This window comes from Pyxicephalus adspersus, chromosome 9, assembly GCF_032062135.1.
Source record: "Pyxicephalus adspersus chromosome 9, UCB_Pads_2.0, whole genome shotgun sequence".
NCBI classification, from domain to species: domain Eukaryota; kingdom Metazoa; phylum Chordata; class Amphibia; order Anura; family Pyxicephalidae; genus Pyxicephalus; species Pyxicephalus adspersus.
In genome coordinates this window covers 60,728,886-60,750,802 of record NC_092866.1, presented here as the reverse complement: position 1 = coordinate 60,750,802, position 21,917 = coordinate 60,728,886, and the positions used below count along the sequence as shown (strand labels likewise).

Sequence of the window (21,917 nt, the reverse complement as noted above, 5' to 3'; positions counted from 1 at the left end):
GGATCGGCGGAATTAAGGTCCAACGATGGAATAGGGATCGGCGGAATTAAGGTCCAACGATGGAATAAGGATCGGCGGACTAAAGATCTAGTGATGATAAAAGGATCAGTGAAATAAATGTCCAACGATGGAATAAGCATCGGCGGAATAAAGGTCAAACGATGGAATAAGGATCGGCGGAATAAAGGTCCAACGAAGGAATAAGGATCGGCGGAATAAAGATCTAATGATTGCCTGTTAACCTATAATAATAAAAAAAAATTATTTCCATGGGATGCACTTACTTTTTCACTTGCTAGGTTTGCTTTAAGATATGTGCGGAGGGCAACATTGGGAGTTGAGAGATCATCATCTGCTTCCAAACAAGCTGCACATTCCACATTCTACTGCTGTCAGTTTTGCTGGAAGAATGAGTCACAATTCAAACACCATCTGCCCATCTTCTGCGTATGCCGACATGTGACAGCGACACAAAACAAGCTTCTTCCCTCTTCTCGCTCACAGAATTGAAGTGTTGTATTAATTATTGATTTGATGTAATTTTATAACAGGTGGAGAATAAAAATACGGGGTTAAAGGTGTTCTGCGGAAAATGGAAAAGAGTCAGTGCCAAAGTCTATTTTTGTGAATACGGAGAGGCTGCAAGTTCGACATTATTTCTATTTGTGAGCTTAAAGCGGAACAAGTGAAATGAAAGGAGCATTTATGGCAACGGCCTGCTGCCCTTCACGAATCACCTACTATATATAGATAAAAGATAGATAAAAATAGATAACAAAATCTCAAATACTGCATCACCAACTTTTGCATGTGGAACCAAAGCAAGGATGCTGCCAACATCTTTCCCCATAGGATTCTAATAATGAAGCAATCAATCAGATATTCACTGAAACAGCCTTACCCCTAATCTTCCATATCACTGGGCATGATGTTGTAACCTTTTGGGGTTGAGCCCCATGGAATGTAGAGCAAGCATGCAAAAATCTGAAAAGTCATTGCAGTCTATTGCAAGAGCATCTGCTCTGCATTCCATAGGACTCTATAGGGTTTATTTATAAAGCAGTGAATCTGACATTCCCTGCTAGAGAATCAATTACTGCAATTGAAACCCATGGAACTGGAAGACTCTCCATTAGGAAATGTCAGATTCACTGCTTTATAACTAGACCCTAGAAAGTCCTATTCATTGCAGAGCAGGTGAAAGCTCGAACGACACATTTGTCTGCAGCGTTTTTTCTGGAGATTTCTGCATTCTTGCTCTACGATTATTGGGACTCAACCCCAAATGATCATTACCAGTAATATGGAAGATGGGGATATATATAACTGTAATTTTCTCCTTTACAGGTACTATGGACCTTTGTTTCTGGTGGATGATCTGCTTTGCAGTGTCTATTAGTTTTCTACACCATTCTGTATCATAGACAATTGCATTTAACAAAATATTTATTTTTATTTCTATTTATTTAATATTAAAATATATAATATTCTATATATTTAATATTTATATTTATTTTATATTTATTTATATATTATATTTTTTTATTTTAACATTCTTTGTTGATCTGCAGCCTCTTTGCACTGGGACTTCCTATCTACATGCACCCCAGCCATGGCTCTTATATTTACTAGACAGGGTGCCTAGCTCTGCGAATTCCAATGATGGAATCCTTCCACAATAATAGCTGGAAACCTTGGGATCTGTAGGCCATACATAGGAGTTTCTTTATTCTATAATGGAACACTATATCTACTAGATTGTAAGCTCTTCGGGGCAGGGTCCTCTCCTCCTTTATCACTGTCTGTATTTGTCTGTCATTTGCAACCCCTACTTTATGTACAGCGCTGCGTAATATGTCGCTATATAAATCCTGTTTAATAATAATAATATGGCTTGGTGCGGATCTCTTTGCATGTTCCTATTCCTGAGATGGTGGAGGGCAGCAGCAAAGTTCAAAGCATGCATTTTAATTTTCCCCATGGGCTTCTTTACCTGGAAAAATATTAATACAGATGCCCACTAATACTGGACAAAGGAGATCTGCATTGCTCATCTCAGTAACAGAAGTACGCTATCCTTTCCCTGGGATACACAATATATAATATATCAGGGGTGTCAAACGTTCTTAGTTTTGCCCCCCAAAAAATAAATATGAATTGCAGCAGGCCTGCCACTGCATTGAAATGGCGCCGCTACTACAATTCTTAGTATCACTCGCGTCTATGGACCAGCGGCCTCTCTGCCTATGCGTGGCCCGATATTGGACTGTTTTAGAGACGCAGGGAGTTGTAGTAGCGGTTCTATTTGAGTTTCAACGTTGGCCGACGACTTTTGTCTAAATGTTGGCCCACTGTGTATTTATGACACCCCTGTAATATATGATGAGATATTTCAGTGCAAAAGTGCCATCTAGTGGCCCACAGATCTTCTTTGCATCAAATGAAGGTTAAAGTTTATCCATAATAGTGTTTCTTGACTTTTTTAATGGGGGAAGCCTTTAAATACCATTCAAGTCTTCAGGAAACCCCTTCCATAATTCCAATATCCACAGCTCACAGTTTATTATCATGGTGGTCAGTGGGAAGAATTTCTCTTACATTGCTGGCCATTGGAAGAATGTCACCATTACAGATAGCCAAACAGATCATTGGTGTCACTTGAACTGAGAGTCACAAATTGCTTATTGCTCAAGGAACCCCCAGCAACCCCCGAAGAAACCCAGGTTTAATGGACAACACACAACATGTATTATAAAAGTCTCCAGCATACCCAGACAGAATATCTGCATTTCTTTGCCATCGTAATTAAAACACATCAAGCTCCATTTCCGAAATCTGCCTTTATTTGATGCAAAAAACCACATCAGTTTACAGCAATAAAAATGACAGTGAAAACATCTCGGAGATGATAGATCTATCATATTCATAAAAATGCTAAAAATGTCCATGCTATGCCATTTTTTATTTATTTGTACTTTTTATTTGTCCTTTAAATAATTTAAAAACATGAGAACATCCCCCCACAGGCCGCCCGTAAAGTCAGTGGTCTGTGGTCTTCCCGGCAGAGCAGGGATTCTGCTATTTACAAATAGGTGAAAGGATAATGGTTAAATAAAGCATGGATGGGTGAATGATGTACTTGTGATGGGAATAAATGGGTGCATTGGCATGTTGGTAGATGGAGCATGATTATTCCAGCTTCTATATAACCAATCTGGATTTATTATTTTTTCCATATTGTCATAGCTGCAAACTACATTTGAGAACTTGATCAACTTTAAGCGTAACTCAAGCTGCAATTTAAATACCTACCTTGTGATTATTGATATACTTGTTGATATCTTATGATGCAGGGACCCCATGCACACTGCATATCAAAGGTTGGTGACCTTTTTTTACTCCATTGCATACAAAGAATAAAGCTTGGTCATTGACTCATCACATCAGCAAGTCCAGCAAAGGAATAATATTACCCTGATGAGGCCATCACTATGCAAAGCCCAAATGAACTCTCCCCTAATAAATTTGGTGCAACATAATAAATGCTGTTCCTGGAAAAGCTGATTTAAACTAATAGCTCAATTGGGCTTTAAAAAACAGGAAGGAAAAATCTGTGAAATGCGTAGAGGGTCCTAAATAGAAATTACGCTTTAAGCTTAGTTAACTTAGGGGCCATGGTAGCACACAGCAATGCATGATATAGGCATTGGTACAATGCAGTGCCATATGGCACCCCTGCTGATGGATGTGCATTGCAGTGCAGTGCTGGAAATTATACGTGCACCGTCCTGGTGCAATAACACCATGTTAAAATGAATGTATTACCTTAACACATCAAGTGCAATCATTTGTGTCAACAAGCATAGCAAAAATACTTATTAGGGCCCAATCACATCTTTCCGTTGTGCGGAACGGCACTCCAACAGACCGAGGCATTGCAGCTCCAATGCACATGTGTTGCAGCACTCCCTATACAAAGTAACACTTTACTATGCTTTATGCATATTTGTTCCTTTGCATATTTTTTCACATTCTAACAGACTGCCTTAATGCAATGCATAGTAATATAATAAAAAGCAAACATTAATGCAATACACCAAGATAACACAGTCTGATTGGGCCCTAAAAGTTTCCATTTTGGCAACAAGAATAGTGAGAATTTCCATCAGCCATGCAAGCAAAAAATAAGCTAATGAATAGTTCTAAAAGTGAAATCATATGTTGTATTTCTTCTTAAAGAATTACCCTTTAAGTAGTTGCAACCCGCAATTTTATTACAATGCCTATAAGAAGATGGAAGTCGGGAGCGTATGAAAATGGAAATATGGAAATAAACGCGTTTCGCGTATCGTAAAATGCACACTAATACGGTCGCTCTGTAATTATATATTATTTATCTTATAATTAATCACATTTATTTCAAGTAAAATAGATAACAATGTTTTTGTTTTTTTACAATGAGAGAAAAGGGAGGCACACTATGGCAGGTTATATACTTGGTAACCTTCTTGAGGCTATGAGCTGAAGGTAGAACAATAACTATTGAGTAGATATTGTAGGTTAAAGTCAAACAAAAAAAAACTGATATGGTTTAATCTGTCATTGGCATTAACACAGTAGTTTTTAAAATGTAATATAGTTTAAATACCTGTTAATCGTGTCAGTGGTACCTTTTTTTGGAATAGGGTGGCAACGTTGTTCATTCTGCAGCTGAATGCACTGAATTGTTGACACCGTGTGAGTGTGGAGTTTTAGGTGGACTTTTGGAACAAATATATTTGTCAATTAAATTATATTGATAGGTAACTGGTGGCCTTCAGTGGTTGCTCAGCATATGGCTCTCCCCATAGGGTTAAAACTGACCATGGTACACGTTTAGATTTAAGTGGAGCCAAGTAGCCCCATATTGGTGGTACGATCACTGGGTCCAGGCTAATGGTTAGTGTAACCCAGGCTGCCTGTACATAGTAAGGCGTGGGGGACTTTTTTTAATGATCTTAATAGTGAAGTTGTCCTTTAAGCCATACAAAACCTCTAACCATTATACCCTGTTATACCCCATTATACCACAGTACCCTGTCAGTGTTATATGGTCTAATCCAACCCTAGTGAGTGCCAATTTTCTCTAGACTAGTGTTCCTCTACCTTTTCGATGTGGAGGAACCCTTGAAATAATTTTCATGTCCTCAGGGCTATAATTCCTATATACACAGCTCACAGTATATTAGTGTGGTGGTCCGTAGGAAGAATTTCGCTTATATTGCTTTCCACTGGGAATGTTGCCACCCCTACAGATAGCCAAAATGGTCATTGGTGTCAGATAAACTGACCTGAGAGGTACAATTTGCTAAAAGAACCTCTGTAGGACCTCATTGCTAAAAGAACCTCTGTAGGACCTTGGTTCAGAAACACTGATTTACTGTGTCAGGGTCCATTATTTTATTAGAAAACCTAAAACTGCTGTGTTAATGCTAGTGACAGATCGCAACTATGGGTACAATTTTAAGTTTGTCCCCAGTCCCACTTTAATGAACTAGGGCAACATTTAGGGTCAAAGACACAGTTTTGGTGCAGTGATAAGATGACCTAACGTGCACTCAAACTGCTACATGTGCACTTGGGGCGTATGTCCTTCAGCTTTAGCTCTACAAGGCTAGGTTCCATTAACGAACGTGGGCAAATGGGTACATTTTAGCATTTTGTTCCATAGAGATTGAATGCACAGGTCTAAATAAGTCTGGGTTCCTCACGACCCAATATATAGGCTTGTCTATGCTAAATCATTCTTCTTGATCATTCATCAAAGCCATGGTATAGCTAGTTGGACTTAGCTACATTCAACTGCACTTGGTTTGCAATATTGACAATGTGTCATCACTCATCCAAATGACTTCCTCAACGTGATCATTATCAGGAACATTTTTTGATCAAGGGGTAAGAGAGGAGCCATCTATGCCGAGTGAAACAACTGCCTTCCTAAAGTAGAAGGGACCTTTACCACCACCTGTCTTCCTTACATCATTCCCTTTTACCATCATCCAACTTCAATCACACATTGAGCTATAAAACACGAACAATGGGCAACTGTTCCTGATTTTATGGCACCATGGTGACTGGATAATTGAAATAGAACCTGGTGAGCTTTTACAAACTTTTACACCTTCTATTATGTTCTTGGACAATCTGACCTGACACATTCCATGAGGACTGAATAAGGGGACTGAGTTATCCATGTAGCCAATAACATTGGGGTATGTTCTTAATACTTATGAACTGAGTATGTATAAGCTGAGGACGATGAACTTGATACTTGATATGAACTGAGAATGTTGGATAAGCAACAGAACGTCTTCAACATTACAAAACAAGTCCAGTTGACCTTCATTAATTACTACTACCCCTATCTTCTCCTACCATGCAGGATAGAAGATTAGATGTGCATCTAAACCAACTATACATAAAATCCAACTTCACTGGGCTTCCTATTGTGCTGACATTCATAGCCATATGACCACTTCACCTTTCATCTATACTAATTTGCTGGTGAATGCTACCTTGCCTAATAACAGACAGGATAAGGGGCTACATTGAGGATGAATACTTACATGTGAACCTTTATGAATTGACACCTTTACAATTTAGAAAGCTCTGTAAGTCAAACCCCCTTTAACGATTCTATATTCATAGAGGTATGGGGAATATAGTTCAATAGTTTTAAATGAAGAACAATGTAGAACTGTAGCCAGGCTTTAGTCATTCAAATATTTATAGATTTTAAATGTAGAAATTGACATAGAAACAAGCCTCCACTGACCTCTGTAGCTGCAGCCACACTGAAATAATTAATCTTTAAAGTTTGCATTTGAGGCTTCTTAGCGTGACTTTCATTTTCTGTAGCTCTCAGCTTTCCAATCTCTCATGTAAACACAGTGCAAGTGCACAGGAAGAGGGAAGAGATCAATGTGCTGAGACCCCGCTTAAACAACTTTACTGCTTCTGATGTGACAATTGAGGATGAATTGCTTTACAGTGTCTGCAACTACAAAGGTCAGTGAGACATAATTGTAAATTTTCACTCCTTGTTAAGAATATTACATATTTAAATGTTATTTTCTTACCACTGTTCTATTGTAAGCTGCTTCCCTAAGTCAGTCAGGTGCCATCCTTATCCTTTATATATAAAAAAAGCAATATCTAGTCATATACTCCAAATATTTACAACAAATATTGGAGTTGTTACTGCACCTTCAGTTTCTCATTATTGGCAGGAATGATACCCACTTTGGGAAGTCTCACCCTATTTAGTGTTGGCAAATTGAGACCTTCCCACCAAAAACCTAGGTTTATCTAAATGTATTCTCTTAAGCCAATTTATTAAGGCAGTCCAAAGCTCCATACAATATCCACCATAAAGCAACTGGAATGCAATCAGAAGAGTGAAAATTAAATTCTAATAGTTGCTAAAGTTGTTCACATCTCTTTGCCTTATTTAAAGCTTACACTATAGAGCCAAAGGTTTGTGGACACCTGACCATTAGACCTCCAGGGACCTGTAGGACACCTCAACCAAGGACATTACTATGGAGCCCACCTCCCCTGCCATTTTAGCTTCCAGTCTTCCTGAAAAGCTTTGCTCAAAATTTTGTAAAATCTTTGGGATTTTGTACCCATAAAAATTGCATTTGTAAATGTTGAACAAAAAGACCTCCATTAGGGTTAAGGTTAAGACTCTTTGAAGGACACTCAGGTTCCTACACACCAAACATTACGAACCTCATCTTTTCTGAAGCTGGTGTGTGTGCAGTCATACTAGAATGGGTCTTCCCCAAGCTTTTGCTATAATTTGTTATTAAGTATGTTCTTTATTATTTTGTTTCAATACCGTATACTCAGCCTACTACTCATATAGATTGATAATGTTTTCAACTAATCCCCTGAGGAAGCCGCATGCAGAAATGCGTCGGGACAAGAAACATTTATTATGACCATCATTTAATATCTGGGGATTTAATTTGTTTAGTTAGTTGGTCTTTTACCCCATGAAATATGAATGGGACTGACTAATCATAACTATGTACTTGTTACTGACTGTTTTTGATGTATCAAACACTTTAACATCAATATAATTTGCTGCCCAAAAAACCCAGCTTCTTCTATTATTTTTCTGCTTGAAAAATTATTTTTGTATTCTACTTTTGCTACAAATGTTTAAAATTGCTCTGTCAGCTGTACTTTTCATTTGGAAACACCCAAACTCAATGATTTGGAGAGTTGTCCACATATCTTTGGCCACATAGTAAGTTAAAATTCCTGACGAAGACTAATGCAATATAGACAACTTTCCTCTGTCGCTTCTCAATCAAACATATTTAAAAGCTTATATAATATTGTGTAAACAACATGTATTATAGAATATTTTTTTTTCTGTTTTTAATTTTTGCTTTACAAACACACCCCTACAGCTCTTAAAGGGGGTTAAGGACATGACTCCCCAAAAAGGACCCCCACCAACAAGTTACCCTTCATTTACAAGATGAGGTAATAAGCGCAACGTCGTATGAAACAACTGAACTCTTGATACGGAGGTTTGAATTGTTGGTGAATCATGTGACACAGTATTCGGTAGTTAAAAATGTAAAAACGGTTCAGAAAAAGGCAAAAAAGTACTTTATCGGCATAAAGACATTACGTGACTGCCCGATGTTGGAAAGTTCAACACTGCAGACATAAAGCAAGTAATAATTCTTTTTTTTTCTTACTCCCAGAAAAATAGTAAACTTAAAAGCACAAATGTTTGTTTTTTTTTTTCCTCGTCTATAATGTCTTGTTACAAACTGATCTGATTTCCTATTTACAGTAGAAATAGTTTTTGGTGATCTATTGTCCCATGTCAGGAGTTAATGTCGAAACTCGAAGGCGTTTTATCGGGTTCTAAACGTTGACGTCAAGCGAGATACAGATCGTCTTTTTTTAACCTGCCCTTAAAATAGAACACGAAGAAGTCTTTGTTTAGGCCATAAAGTTACCATTTGGAGCTACACTGGACGCATTTGAAGTTCTGTTTTTGTTTCCAAGTCGGGTCATGTGGAAAGTTCAGGACTATTCCTCTACGGTGCAGCAGTTTTGTTTGACAAACAAGCTCAGAACATGGTGGACAAACTGATACTGTTCGCTGGTTTGAATCATTCCTCCCCTAGAAAGGAAAAAAAATATGAAACAAATTTACGCGGGAATTCGAGGGGATGAGAAAGAATTTGTCACCAATTGCTTTGGTGGGTGTCAAAACATATATTGGCTGGGAGACGATCATTGGGTAGTTACTCTTTGACTGATGGTTGTTAGCGGTAATTACATCCCAGCATTCTTACACATTCTGTATATTTGTACACAAAGGTACAACAAAATTTTAATAATCTCAATAAAACTAATCATAATAATTAAAGAGAGTTAAAATTATATACAAATAAGAGTACCAACAATCATAAAAGTATATGTACATATATGTGCAAAATCAAATGTAAAGATAAAAGTCACGAGTTCAAAGTATTGGTAAGCAACAAGTTGACCAAAAACATTCCAAAACAATATATAATTCAATGCATCAAAAGAAAAAGAGCTTGGCCTCTACTCACGTGTTTCATTTTTGTTAGAAAACTTCAGGAGTTTAGGGAGGCAACTTAAGGCACAAAACATCTAATGTAACAGCGTTCTATTAATGGACATTTGTCTTTTTATCACCTTCACTTTTTTTGCCCACCCTAAATTTGGCATAATGTTTTATTTTTAACAGAAGGAACTTTTAGGAACTGGGCCTACAACCTCACATTTGTTTTCAGGCTTGTGAATCCTTAAAAATAAAACTAATAGGACTAATAAGATTAGGACTAGGAAGATTATCATACCTGTCTAACCGTAGCTGGCAGGTGGTCCGCAGAATATCTACCACACCCTCGTTCTTCAGCTGCTTACACAGAATTGTGGTAGCGATAAAACAGCCGGTTCTTCCAATCCCTGCACTGCAAGACAAGAGTATGCCTGTTAGCTGAAACTGGTCATGTTGGGGGACAGTTGTGGTTGTGTTTGTCTAGTTTAATAGATCTAAGAGACTAGCATGGAGTGTCTTTTTTGTTATTGGTGCAAGAACAAACCAGATTGTTGGGTTGGTTATATACGCACAGCCAGAGCTCTTTTTATAAAACCGGGATTTGGACATTCTTTCAAAGATTGCCCAGTGGGAAACAATTACTGCCATTGAAACTCATGAACGTGGAAGATTTGTACGAGGGAATGTCTAATTCCCTGTTTTTTAAAAAGAGCCCCTAGAGTCCATTTTGTTATATATATTAGATGATGGCCAGTAGGACCTCATTTTGGCCACAATTGTTCTACACGTAGTGCTGGTAATGCTCCTTAAGCAATAAATTGATAGCATTGATCAGGTTCCCTACATTTGTTGTCTTCATTCTCATATTGCATCTTCATATTTCACCCCATCTAAGATGTTCAAGCTGTATACGCCAACTTCTGAACCTTTTGTCTACCAGATTCCGAGAATAAATTATGACGCTACAGGCTACAGCCAAATTGTAACCTTGTTTACCAGATTTTATCACTGGAGTTGCCCAAATTATGACCCCACCATATGCCAGTCTCAGGACCCCATCATGTGACATATTCTGACCCTGCCATCTTCCAAAATATGACTTCCATCATTTTGTTGATGCAGTTCAAGATTCTTTCCAATACTGGTGGTCTAGTGCTATATGGAACTTCATTTTCTGGGGTCTAGTATGGTTTTCTGATGATACTACCCATCTCTTTAAGGTCCTGGTGTTGTAAGATGGCCTTCTGCACAGCCAGGGTCAGTCAGGGCAAGTTCTAATGTTTGTGAAAAAGTTACCCCATCAGGTTTATACTCTTTAAACTCTAGAAACTCTTTAGCAGTGCAAAATACCCATTGCTTTCAGATAGAAGGGAACTTGAAGGATTATCCTATTGGGTCAGCTAGACCAGAGCTCTGCAACATGATATAGAGGGTGACAGCCAACTTCCTCAAGGCTCCAACATCAGGTGGCTGCAAAGAACGAAGGAGTGGTGGCGGGTTCCCTGGAAAGGTGAGTATCAGGGGGTTGGGATGAGGCTTCGGTAATTTATCCAAAAATGAAACATTAGAGGAAAGATGTTCAGTAGCTACAAACTCTTGTAGTTTCAGTTTAAGAGAACTAGTCCAACCAGTGCCTGTTCCATTACCAATGACCATACCTAAAGTGCAGCAAATATGGGTTTTCGTGCTCCACTGCACAAAGATGTAAACTATCTTGTTGCGTTGCCCACCCACAAAGGTAATGCATGTACCGTAATGCACCACAACAATACATGCAGCCTAAAGCTGTCTGAAGTTAGAACAAACTTTGTGGCCCAGAAAAATCCAATAACTGGATTATCTCCTGTATATTTCCAGTCCAGAGAAGTGATAAGATAATAAGAGACTTTACAACTAAGTGGCAATTGGGGCAAAGCTTATTAGGGCGTAATAATCTATATGATGCACAGAGCTGCAGCCATGGATGGAAAATGCTTTACCAAGCTGCTTAGAACACAGTTAGCCGCAGGCAATTTTGTACATCAAAGTAATAAAAACAGCCACAGATAATATCATCTATAATCACTTAAAATATGCATTTAAAGCCCAAATCGAGCCAAAATGTTGTTTCAGTTTTAGATAGAATGAATTTTACTAACTAAAATTTTTGTGTTCAAAAGTTTAAAAAATCTTCACCCACCTGCAGTGTACGATGATAGGTCCAAAGCCATTCTCCGCCTTCTGTCTCGTCTCCTCCACATCTTGCACCAGTATCAAGAGCGGTGGAGCCTGATCTGGAGTCTTCTGATCTGGCCACGAGGTGTACCAGAAATGCTTCAGGGTCCTCTCCTCCTCACCGCACTATGCCAATAGCAAGTAATAAAACTTTACAAAAATAACATATGTGACCTTACCGGTGTAACAATCCTTTCTCTTCCTGTATAGGTGTTCTTTTCTTTTTTTCTTAGATTGACATTAAAATAGAATGAGCGCCCCGTGGTGAAAACTATGTTTGTACACCAATGCAAAGTTTCAGTTGAAGTGCCTTCTAATTCCATCATGTGCCATTAATCAACTAAAGAGCATCTACTCGAATATGAGGGAGAAGCCCTGACCCTCAACAATGGGACACACCAATGTTGAGCGCATGTGGCCTGGTATGGTACAGGTAAGGAGCTGCACGCTTGGTTTGTTTAATTGGGAACCACACATGTCCCCATCACAACCCATACAGCATTTTCCCAACCATGCCATTTAAAGGATCTATTCATTTTCAATGTTACCTTGAAGCTGAATGAACAGATCCTCTGTCTCACTGAATGATAGAAACACTTTTTTGCATTGGTACATGTCCCAATGGCAGTGCCCATCTTTCCATGCATTTTTGGAATATTTATACTTTGCTCATTAACTTCTATGTATTTTGCCGAGATACTAACATTTCTAGATATTCCGAAATTCTACTAATTACTAATGTAAAGGCCATTTTAATCCAACGCTAATATCTGTGATTGATGATGGACTATACCATAGTGGTACCTTGCCTCCTCTCCTATTGTAACTAAACTAAAAAAAGGAATGGAGGAGCTTCGCTATGAGCAGAGATTAGCTGAACTGAATCTTTTCTCCCTTGAGACGTATAAAGGGGGATATGATCACCTGTATAAATATATAAATGGTCCATATGGAGAACTCTCTTAAGGTCATTACAAAGCACAAGGGGGCGCTCTTTGTGTCTGGAGGAAAAGAAGTTTAAGCTCCGGATAAGGAAGGGATTCTTCACAGTAAGATAATAACAGAGTCTGCTGATCCAGGGAACTTCCAATTGCCTCACAGAATCGGGAAGGAATTTTTTCCCTGGTAAAGCAAATTAAACCAGGTTTTTTTTGCCTTCCTCTGGATCAACTATGTTTATGGGGTTTTTATCTGGGATATGTTTATTTCCCTAGTGATTGAACTTGATGGGCTTATGTCGTTTTTAAACCTAACTATGTAACTCCATGTTTGACCAGCCAAGAGTGGAGGCTGTCAAGCAATCAAGCACTACCAAAAAAATTGGCACATACTTCCAGGTAAAGGGATAAGAAGAGTCCTCAACAACTTGAAGCCTACATGAAGTTTCCTCCTGTTCCTACTAGTGGACAATATGAGTGATGTGTTTGTACATACAACTAATTGTGATGCCATAAATAATAACTTGTTACATTGCCCTACAAAATTGGGGAAATTGCTGTTTCTAAAGACCTATTCAATGTTCTCACCTTTAAAGTCATGATTCTTAGCACGTAGTCATCCTCTGGAATGATGTCTTTCACTGTCACTTCTATTCCTTCATATGTAGCCTGCTTCTCCGGCCAGTATTCCGTACATTTCTAGAGGAAGGGAGCACAAATGGAAAACAACGGGTCAGTATCCATATTTTTCTGACGAGATAATATAATAGTTGCTTAACAGGACTCTAAAAAGACGTTTTAGCTGTTAATTTGCCTTTCTCTCTCTTCTGAAAGCAAAACTAAATCTTAGAGTTGCCTTTCCTGATCTTTTTAACATGGGGAAACCTTTGAAATGACTTTCAAGTCTTCACGGAACCCCTTCTAATAGTTACTATATCCACAGCTCACAGTATATTAGTATGGGGGTCAGTGGGAAGAATTCCTCTTACATTTGCTGGCCATTGGAAAGAATGTCACCCTTACGGATAGCCAAAATAACCATTAATGTTAGTTAATGTGACCTGTGAGGTACAAAGTGGTCATTACTCAATGAATTCCTAGCAACCTCTGGAGGAACCCTGGTTGAGAGACACTGACTTGGAGCATGAGATTACTGGGAAGAGAATACCATAAGCCCAACCAAGAGACCATCCCAACCAACATAACTATTCTGGGTCTGACTAAGAGGAATTCAATTTTTTTTCCCAGTTTAAATTTGTACCTTTTGAAGACTACAAATATAAAGTAGCAATGGACGAAGAAGGACACAATTCCACTATACAGCTCATGAGTTAGACCTTCATTGAGAACTCTGTACCCAGTTGAAGACCTTACATGCCAAGAAATATTGATCAGGCAGAGTAGGTCCAGAGGTAGGCAAGAAAACTGGTGTAAAGAGATAAAACATATCAGGAGAGGCTGTCAGTGCAGTTTTCCTGTATTGAAAAATTCTTCTTCTTACTGCATGAGTAAGATCGGGCCCCATTCATTCCAATGGGTAAGTCATACTCTTGGTGGCCTCCAGTGCTTCCTTTACAGCAGCGGGTTCTTTGAACTCTGGTCAGATCTCCAATTTGATAATGCCTGCATGGTTCTGGAGCCACCGGTCTGATGTTTTAGTTGTCTATTAAGGTGGTATTCCAGCCATCACTGTAAGGGGAGCATTCTTTCCACTGGTCACCGATTTAGGAAGTTGTTGATGCCCATTGACTCCCCCAACACTTTGGTTTTAGATCTAAAGATCTGAGATCTAAAAAATGTTTTCAGGGTTCTTCAGGAGTAAAAGGGTTAGGAAAGTCTGCTTTGGAGGATGTATAACCTATAAGAATAAATTTGGTCTCAGCGCAGAAGGAGCCTGTTGGAACTTGCTGGGGGGAAGAATAAAAGATTAGGAAGAACAGTAGCTATTCATGGGAAATTGAATAAAGAACAAATTCACAAGATGTAGTTGTCTTTTATTCAGCACAGCCTTGAGGAAAGAAAGGAATATAAGGGTGAAGGTTCAGGAGGACATAATTTTCAATTTGAATATGGATACATCAACTTAGACTTGGGGTAACCTCGGAATGTTTAGGGGTAACCTCAGAAAGTGGTATTTTAATAAACAAATAGTTGGACGCTTGGAACACAACCCTGTAGATGTCTCCTTTGGCCTCTTGGACTGTAAGGAGACTGTAAATTATAGAAACCTTTAATGTCATTTGGTGGTCTCACCCACAAGCCCATGTGAGATTTTCCTAGAATCTGATTTCTTTGATTTTGCTAATGTATTGAGTATAAACTATTTTTTATTACATAAAACCCAGTGGACATTTTAGGGTAAAGAATTGTAATATTCATAAAATGAAAAATAGGTGGAAAATTTGGGATTTTCAGAAGCATTTATAAAATAAGGCACCTCATTGACTTCTTCAATGTTGGTGATCATGACAATAATGGGGGAATGTTCCTGCCAGACCATCTTCCAGAAATCTCCAACGGTGTTCACTGTGGGTCCCTGAGTGGCAATGTAAACTTTCTCCTCTTCACCGTAACCCTGTGTAATAGAACCATCAGGAAAATTGTCTGTTGCAGTAATGGTCAAGTACTAAGAGCCAGTAAGCTCTAAGCTAAAGCTGAAGCATGCAATAACACTTATCACCAGCAGGTGGAACAAGAAATCATCTTAACAGCATTATTCAGAACTCAATGCAAACTGCTAAATACAAATTCAAAATGCATGTATATGACCTGACATACCCAGCAGGGTAGAAGATACCCCTTACAGGCCTTGTTCCTCCCCCAGACAGCGAATGGACAATGAGTCGAAACAAACTAATGAAGTAATCTATCTGCCAGTTTTCTGCTCATGCTTGCGTGTCAGCACATGGGCATTATATTTTAAATGATTGGCTTCTTATTTTCTTTTTTTGGATGCTGCTGACGTTATGTCGGTGGAAGTACAATCTAATGCAGAAATTGCTCGAATCACTACTGGCACTATTCGGAGGGATGAATAAGAGATACCGCAGTACTAAATACTGATAAGGAGCACGTCACATGCAGCTACTCCCTAGAGTATATCACAACATAGTGAAATACACCAACAACTAACTATATCAGCTTCATAGCTTACATTTTGGACTAACTAATTGCCTTGAGAGACCTACCAAAGAGATTCTGACATATCAAACTCTTAAATCCCCTGAGGAAGCCCTTATTGGGCGAAATGCGTTGGGAATGACTTATTTTCCTTCTCCTTTCTTTTATCTGAGCTCTGCAAAAGGCTGATACCAAGTTAACATCAATCTGCATGTTAAAAATACACTTTCTGATTTAATAATAATGCAGAGCTGCAATAACTTCCTTTTTAAATCTATCAGTTAAATTTATATAATTATTGGTTACTTTTCTGATCCACATTGTCATTCTTCATACAGTATCTGCAAACCGCTACCAGTTGGTCAATCAAGTCTGCAATTATAAACTGACCTCTCTCAGGACCTCTATCAAGCCATGGCAGCTGATTTTAGAAAACATAAAGTTGAAGTTAATTCTGCTTATATTTCCCCTCCAATCTCATCAACATGCCGGCTTTTGGGAAGAGTTATGCGAATATCAAATTGCTTTGATGAATAAATGTTATATCAATGGATGAATGGGCTAGGGGGGTAAAATATATACAGAATACCATTTTGCTTGAATTTGCACCTGAACATATCAATGTATGAAAGATTCTCTGAATTGTACTTACTCGAATATAATTGGCATTAATGTATGAACTCAGAGGGTCATCCTCTTGGTCTGGTGATGTAAGGCACACTCTGGTTTGTGGATCTGCAAAAGGTAAAGCAAACATTACAATGGTGAAGTTTTCAGGACTGACAACAGCGTGGAGCTGCTTTTAGATCCCGCTATATAAATGGAGTCTGTATGTAATTGCTTGGCTACACTCTTGTTTTAGTTTTGCAAATTAAAGGTATATCCCCCAAACTGTTGTCTATGTTTTAGGAAACCCAGAATGAATTGATGAACCCAAAGTCAGGACATTTCATGTTTACATTTGTCACCAGAACAGATCCCGTTGGAAGCTTTCCATTCCATTCCTATGTTAATAACAACTGTAAAACTTTAGATTTCTTTCCCTTATTTTTTGTCTAGTCTCCTGATCAAACAAATATTTTGATAATGCCTGCATGGTTCTGGAGCCACCGGTGTGACTTTAATGATGTTTTAGTTGTCTATTAAGGTGGTATTCCAGCCATCACTGTATGGGAGCATTCTTTCCACTGGTCACCGATTTAGGAAGTTGTTGATGCCCATTGACTCTGCCAACACTTTGGTTTTAGATCTAAAGATCTGAGATCTAACTTTTTGTCTATTGACAATGGTCTCCTGATCAAACAAATAGGGTATGGGAAGTGGGCAGTAAAACCTATAAGTGGAAATGGATGAGAGCTTCACAAGCTTAATATTAATTATTATTATTATTATTATTATTATTAATAATGATTATTTCTGTCCAAAAAGTTTATCTTTTTATATATGTGGTCATTTTCATATTTTCTCCTCCTTCCAGCAGAAAAGTGTTCCAACAGCTATAAACCCTCTCTACTCCCCAGAGCCATCTCACTTTTTCTCCTTGGTCCAGTGGTGAAAGTTCTTTATGGGCAGAACAACAAATCAATTGGCCTGATTTATTAAAGCTAAAGGCTGGAGAGGATACATTTTGATCAGTAAAGCTTGGTGATCCATCAAACCTGGAATGGATTTCTTAAAAGTAATTTGCTATTTTTTAACAAATGTTTTCAATCCTGTACCAGATCCATTCCAGGTTTGCTGGATCACCCAGCTTCACTGATGGAAGTGTATAATCTCCAGCCTCGGAGAGATTTATTAAATCAGGCCCAATGTGTCCATATTCTGTAAGCCTTTTCCATCTGTATGCTTGCTGCCATTGTGGAGGCTCACATAAATCTAAGCTTGGGCATTGCTGGAGGAAAAAGAGGTAGCTCTGTATATCAAAGATTGCAGGAAAATGTACATATATGGGATTTTGTAAAACTAATAAAGTGGGGGGGCTTTAATGTTTTCCTTTTTTTTAGCTGGAATTCCACATTATTTTATTCTTGCAAAAGTTTATACATGATGCACACAGAATTTTATTTACTTTGTTTTAAGCCTTGATGAAGCCCCTGAAACGTGTTGGCATTTCATTACCAATCTACCAATAGACTGGAATGGTAACACAGAGCAGAAATATTTATCCAAAAGCACCTTGTTTAAGCGCCCACCAACTGACTCTTTCCCTGTGTCCAAAATTGGCAAAAAGGTAATTTTGGCAGCCCCATGTACAATTACAATCTAAAAATCTTAATAGACAGAAAGCTTTTAAATATTTCTAAGAAACTGACCATATATATATATTGTATGCAAATTACTGACTGTGTATTACAATTTTTTCTATGATACAGCTATACTCTGAAATTTCACTTTATATAAAAGGGTAGACAACCTTTTTATGTAAAATAACATTTTCTGTTGCTTGTTTTTTTTTTTAAATGCAATACCCTTTTTTAAAAAAAATAAATTGGAGTGCAATGGAGTGCAGGAGTATCCTCCTGGGATACCTACATCACGCATTCCGGGAGTCTCTTGGGTGCTCCTTTGGGCATGCGCAGAAGGAGCCTTTTCATGCAAAAAGAAAAATTTGCCGATCTCATGCTTGTGCAGTAAGATCGTCAAGTTTTTTTCCCAACCTACGTCACCTGATCTCGTACCTGTGTCAGGTGATGTAGGAAGATGAACCAGGTAGAAAAGGCAAAGATGGCGCTGCCTGGCGCGCCGGCTCGGGGACAGATGCCGGAACGATGGAAGACGATTGAAGGTAAGTGTTTTTTTTTGTTTTAGGCACTTTTCAGTTTAGTTCCTCTAAGTTCTAGTAGTGATCCAGTTCATTACTAGCAAAAGTTATGATTAAGTTTTAATTTCCCCAAAATTTTGGCAAATAACTGTCACTGCTTTAGTAAAGCACATTAATTTGAAGTGGGAAGGTAAAACTGAGTTGGTTTTAGTGCTTTTTTTAATGGTCCATGGGGATTTAGAGGGCTCCTCAAGGTTCTTTTATTTTTATCTTCTTTTTATCCTGGGTCTGTTTTTACACCGTCATGTTGTTTATTTTTTATCATATAATTTTATGTGCTTTTTTGTTTTTTTGCAGAAAGATTCCCTCCCCCATCAAAAATGATTGTTACTTTCCAATTATAAAATAGAATAACTAGATTTTTAAAGCCAATTTTTTCTAAGCAGCTCAACGTAAAGTTTTTACCTTTTACAAATTGGTAACTTTGCGGAAAAATTGATTTTCCCTAATTACTTTGTTCGCCCCTAGCAATCTCTGATAATTTTGTAACACATTTGTTAGCTGGTCAGAACTTACTTGGGAGTATGGTTTTGTATCTGTTTTTTCGTACTAAACCGAGAATTTCATATTCCTTTGGATCAACGAAGTTCATTGGGATCTCCTGCGAAATGACAGAATGTTAGAAATGAAAATTAAATCAACATTTTGAAATTCATTGCCAGAAAATACACCAGCGGAATTTTTTCAAATCTCTAAAACTGAACCCAGCCAAAAAGTTCATAGACTTACAGCAAGCATCTATTCTTTTCCATCAGCCTGTCTGTCAAAGAGACACATTTCACAGCAGAAGGTAATTAATATTCACACATAAAACTCCACACGTAAAATCTCAAGATACAAAAATCGTGACACTCGAAGCTGCCCTGATGTCCTGTGATTTTAATGAGTTATGGAAGACATATGGGGGATTCAGAAGAATGGGTGAGGGTGGGGGAGGAATGAGAAAAGAGGAAGGCTGAAGGAAGAAGAAGAAGGGTAATGAAATTAGGGAGGGTGGGTAGAGGTACGGGCAGAGGAGGGTGAGGGAAGAATGAGTGAGGAATAAAGGAGAGGGTATAGAAAAGGGATAGGGGAGGGCTGAGGAAAGGAGGAGGAAGGGTAAAGAAAATTAGGGAAAGAGGATAGAAGTATAGGCAAAAGAGGGTGGGGGATGAATGAGTGAGGAACAAGGAGGAGGGGATAGAGAAATAATTGGGGAGGGCTGAGGAAAGGAGGAAGAAGGGTAAAGGAATCAGGGAGGGTAGGTAGAGGTAGGGGCAGAGGAAGGTGGGGGATGAATGAGTGAGGAACAAAGGAGAGGGGATAGAAAAGGAAGAAGGGAGGGCTGAGGAAAGGAGGAAGAAGGGTAACAAAATTAGGAGAGTGGTTAGAGGTGCATGCAGAGGAAGGTGGGGGGAAAAATGAGTGAGGAACAAAGGAGAGGGGATAGGAAATGATTAGGGGTGGACTGAAAAATGGACGAAGAAGTAAAAAAAGGAGGGAGGGTAGGTAGAGGTGCAGAGGGGGCTGGGGGAAGAATGAGTGAGGAACAAAGGATGAAGTGGATAGGAAAGTAATAGGGGAGGGCTGAGGGAAGGAGGAAGAAGGGTAACAAAATTAGGGAAGGTGGTTAGAGGTACAGGAAAAGGAATGTGGGGGAAGAATGGTGGATAAGGAAGGAGGTAAAAGACACGAAAGGTTAGGGAGATGATTGGGAAGAGGAATGCAGAGAAGTGGTGAAGAATGAGGGGAAATCAGAAGGGAGGGGAGAGGAGAGCGAGGACAAAAGAACGTGAGAAAGGGATGAAAAGGGGCAAAAGGAATGGGGCAGAGACCAAATCAAACGTGGGGAGGACCTATGGGGAAGGTAGAAGGCCAGAGAAGAGAAGGGCAAGAAAGAGGAGAGACGAGTTCAAAAAAATGGAGATAAGTAGGGAATATAATAACACAGGAAAAAGCAGTGGAGGGTAGAGGAAGGACAGAGAAAAGTTGAAGGAGGTGAAAGGGAGAAAAAGGGAGCAGAGGGGGAAAGATGGGAAGGGGAGGAATGAAATAAAGGCGGGGGTGGAGAAAGGTTGATGGAGGGGAGAGCAGAAAAAGAAGAGATGAGTGAATAAAAGAAAGGATTGTTACGGGAGGTGGAGAGTGGACGCATATACAATATAGTTAGGCATGTTACATTAACTGACTTACAAAGAATTCCTTCTGAAGGGTAAAAGAGTCCAGGGCTTTCTCGTGCAGTTCCTCGGGGGTGAGGATGCTGCCTGCTGTTTGGAGATATTCCTGGGTAGATTGGTCCCTTGGTGACATAATATGTCCATAGGGCTCTGTGCATCCAGGTGTGCACATGTCTAAGGTCAGAGACACGTTGGAGCCACGCCTGTGAAATACACAGATATGAGGACCCAAAAACCTCCGTCATATATTATCCATTATTATAAACATTATGAATATAACATTGTACATAAAATACTAAAAGCAACATACACTTTTACTCTATGAGCTGTTACCATATGTAATCAGCAATTTTAGGGTAAAAGTCTCCTCCTTGATCTGAACCAGAATATTATTTCTGGTATACTCCAAATATATTTTGTTACACAAATCTGAAATATCTTATTCAGGCCTATAACAATGTATCACCTTATTATAATTATGATTTCACCTTTCTTGGAGGCCCACTGGTTTCACGGTGAGGGTGCCCTGATCTGTGTCCCCCCTAATATCCATCAGACAATCGAAAACTGGGGTGTCCGGGACGGGCTCAAAATCCATGAAATCTTCTACTTTGTCATCCGTCCACTCGGAGTAAGTGAAGGACGGTTGTCGGCTGACAGATTGACGGCGATCGTCCGACAGGACCGGTTCAGTGTGCGACTTCAGGTACCAAACCTGCAATTACAAAACAATCTCTTAGAACATAAAAACACCCTCATAATGACCCCTTTGTTAGCAGGCAGAATGGTGATTGTTGATATGTTTGTGGATGCGGCAGGAAGAGTCTTTGGCCCAGAACAAGCAGTGTTTTCCCGTGTGTTCACATTTCTATTGTCTGCCTGTGTTTTAGCCTTGTAGGCTCTGACATGGTTTTCAGTTCGTGAAAGCGTTTGCAGTGGAACAGTGTGGAAACAGTCAGTGCTCGGTATTATGACACGGTAATGTCAAGTCCTTTTGTTGGGAGAGAAAGAGTATGAGAGCATGTGACATGGAGAGAGAGAGAGAGGGAGAGAGAGAGAGAGAG

The 21,917-nt window shown here is 39.0% G+C and overlaps 1 protein-coding gene and 1 long non-coding RNA gene across 4 annotated transcripts in view; one reads left to right on the top strand and one right to left on the bottom strand.

Moving 5' to 3' along the window:
* Positions 1 to 2,825: 2,825 nt before the first annotated feature.
* Positions 2,826 to 21,917, bottom strand: part of PTPN5 (protein tyrosine phosphatase non-receptor type 5) — a 47,165-nt gene continuing 28,073 nt past the window's right edge. For all 3 annotated transcript variants that reach the window (XM_072422226.1, XM_072422225.1, XM_072422224.1), the window contains 9 exons: positions 21,342 to 21,568; positions 20,870 to 21,056; positions 19,214 to 19,298; positions 16,529 to 16,611; positions 15,194 to 15,331; positions 13,345 to 13,455; positions 11,784 to 11,944; positions 9,903 to 10,016; positions 2,826 to 9,193 (listed from right to left, as the gene is read on the bottom strand). In XM_072422226.1, coding sequence (XP_072278327.1) covers positions 9,100 to 9,193; positions 9,903 to 10,016; positions 11,784 to 11,944; positions 13,345 to 13,455; positions 15,194 to 15,331; positions 16,529 to 16,611; positions 19,214 to 19,298; positions 20,870 to 21,056; positions 21,342 to 21,568 — 1,200 coding nt within the window. In that variant the 3' untranslated portion in view covers positions 2,826 to 9,099. The remainder of the gene's footprint in view (positions 9,194 to 9,902; positions 10,017 to 11,783; positions 11,945 to 13,344; positions 13,456 to 15,193; positions 15,332 to 16,528; positions 16,612 to 19,213; positions 19,299 to 20,869; positions 21,057 to 21,341; positions 21,569 to 21,917) is intronic.
* LOC140338147 (uncharacterized) overlaps positions 21,558 to 21,917 on the top strand; it is a 6,410-nt gene continuing 6,050 nt past the window's right edge. Inside the window, exon 1 of the long non-coding RNA XR_011922196.1 lies at positions 21,558 to 21,831. This is a non-coding gene — a long non-coding RNA (uncharacterized lncRNA). The remainder of the gene's footprint in view (positions 21,832 to 21,917) is intronic.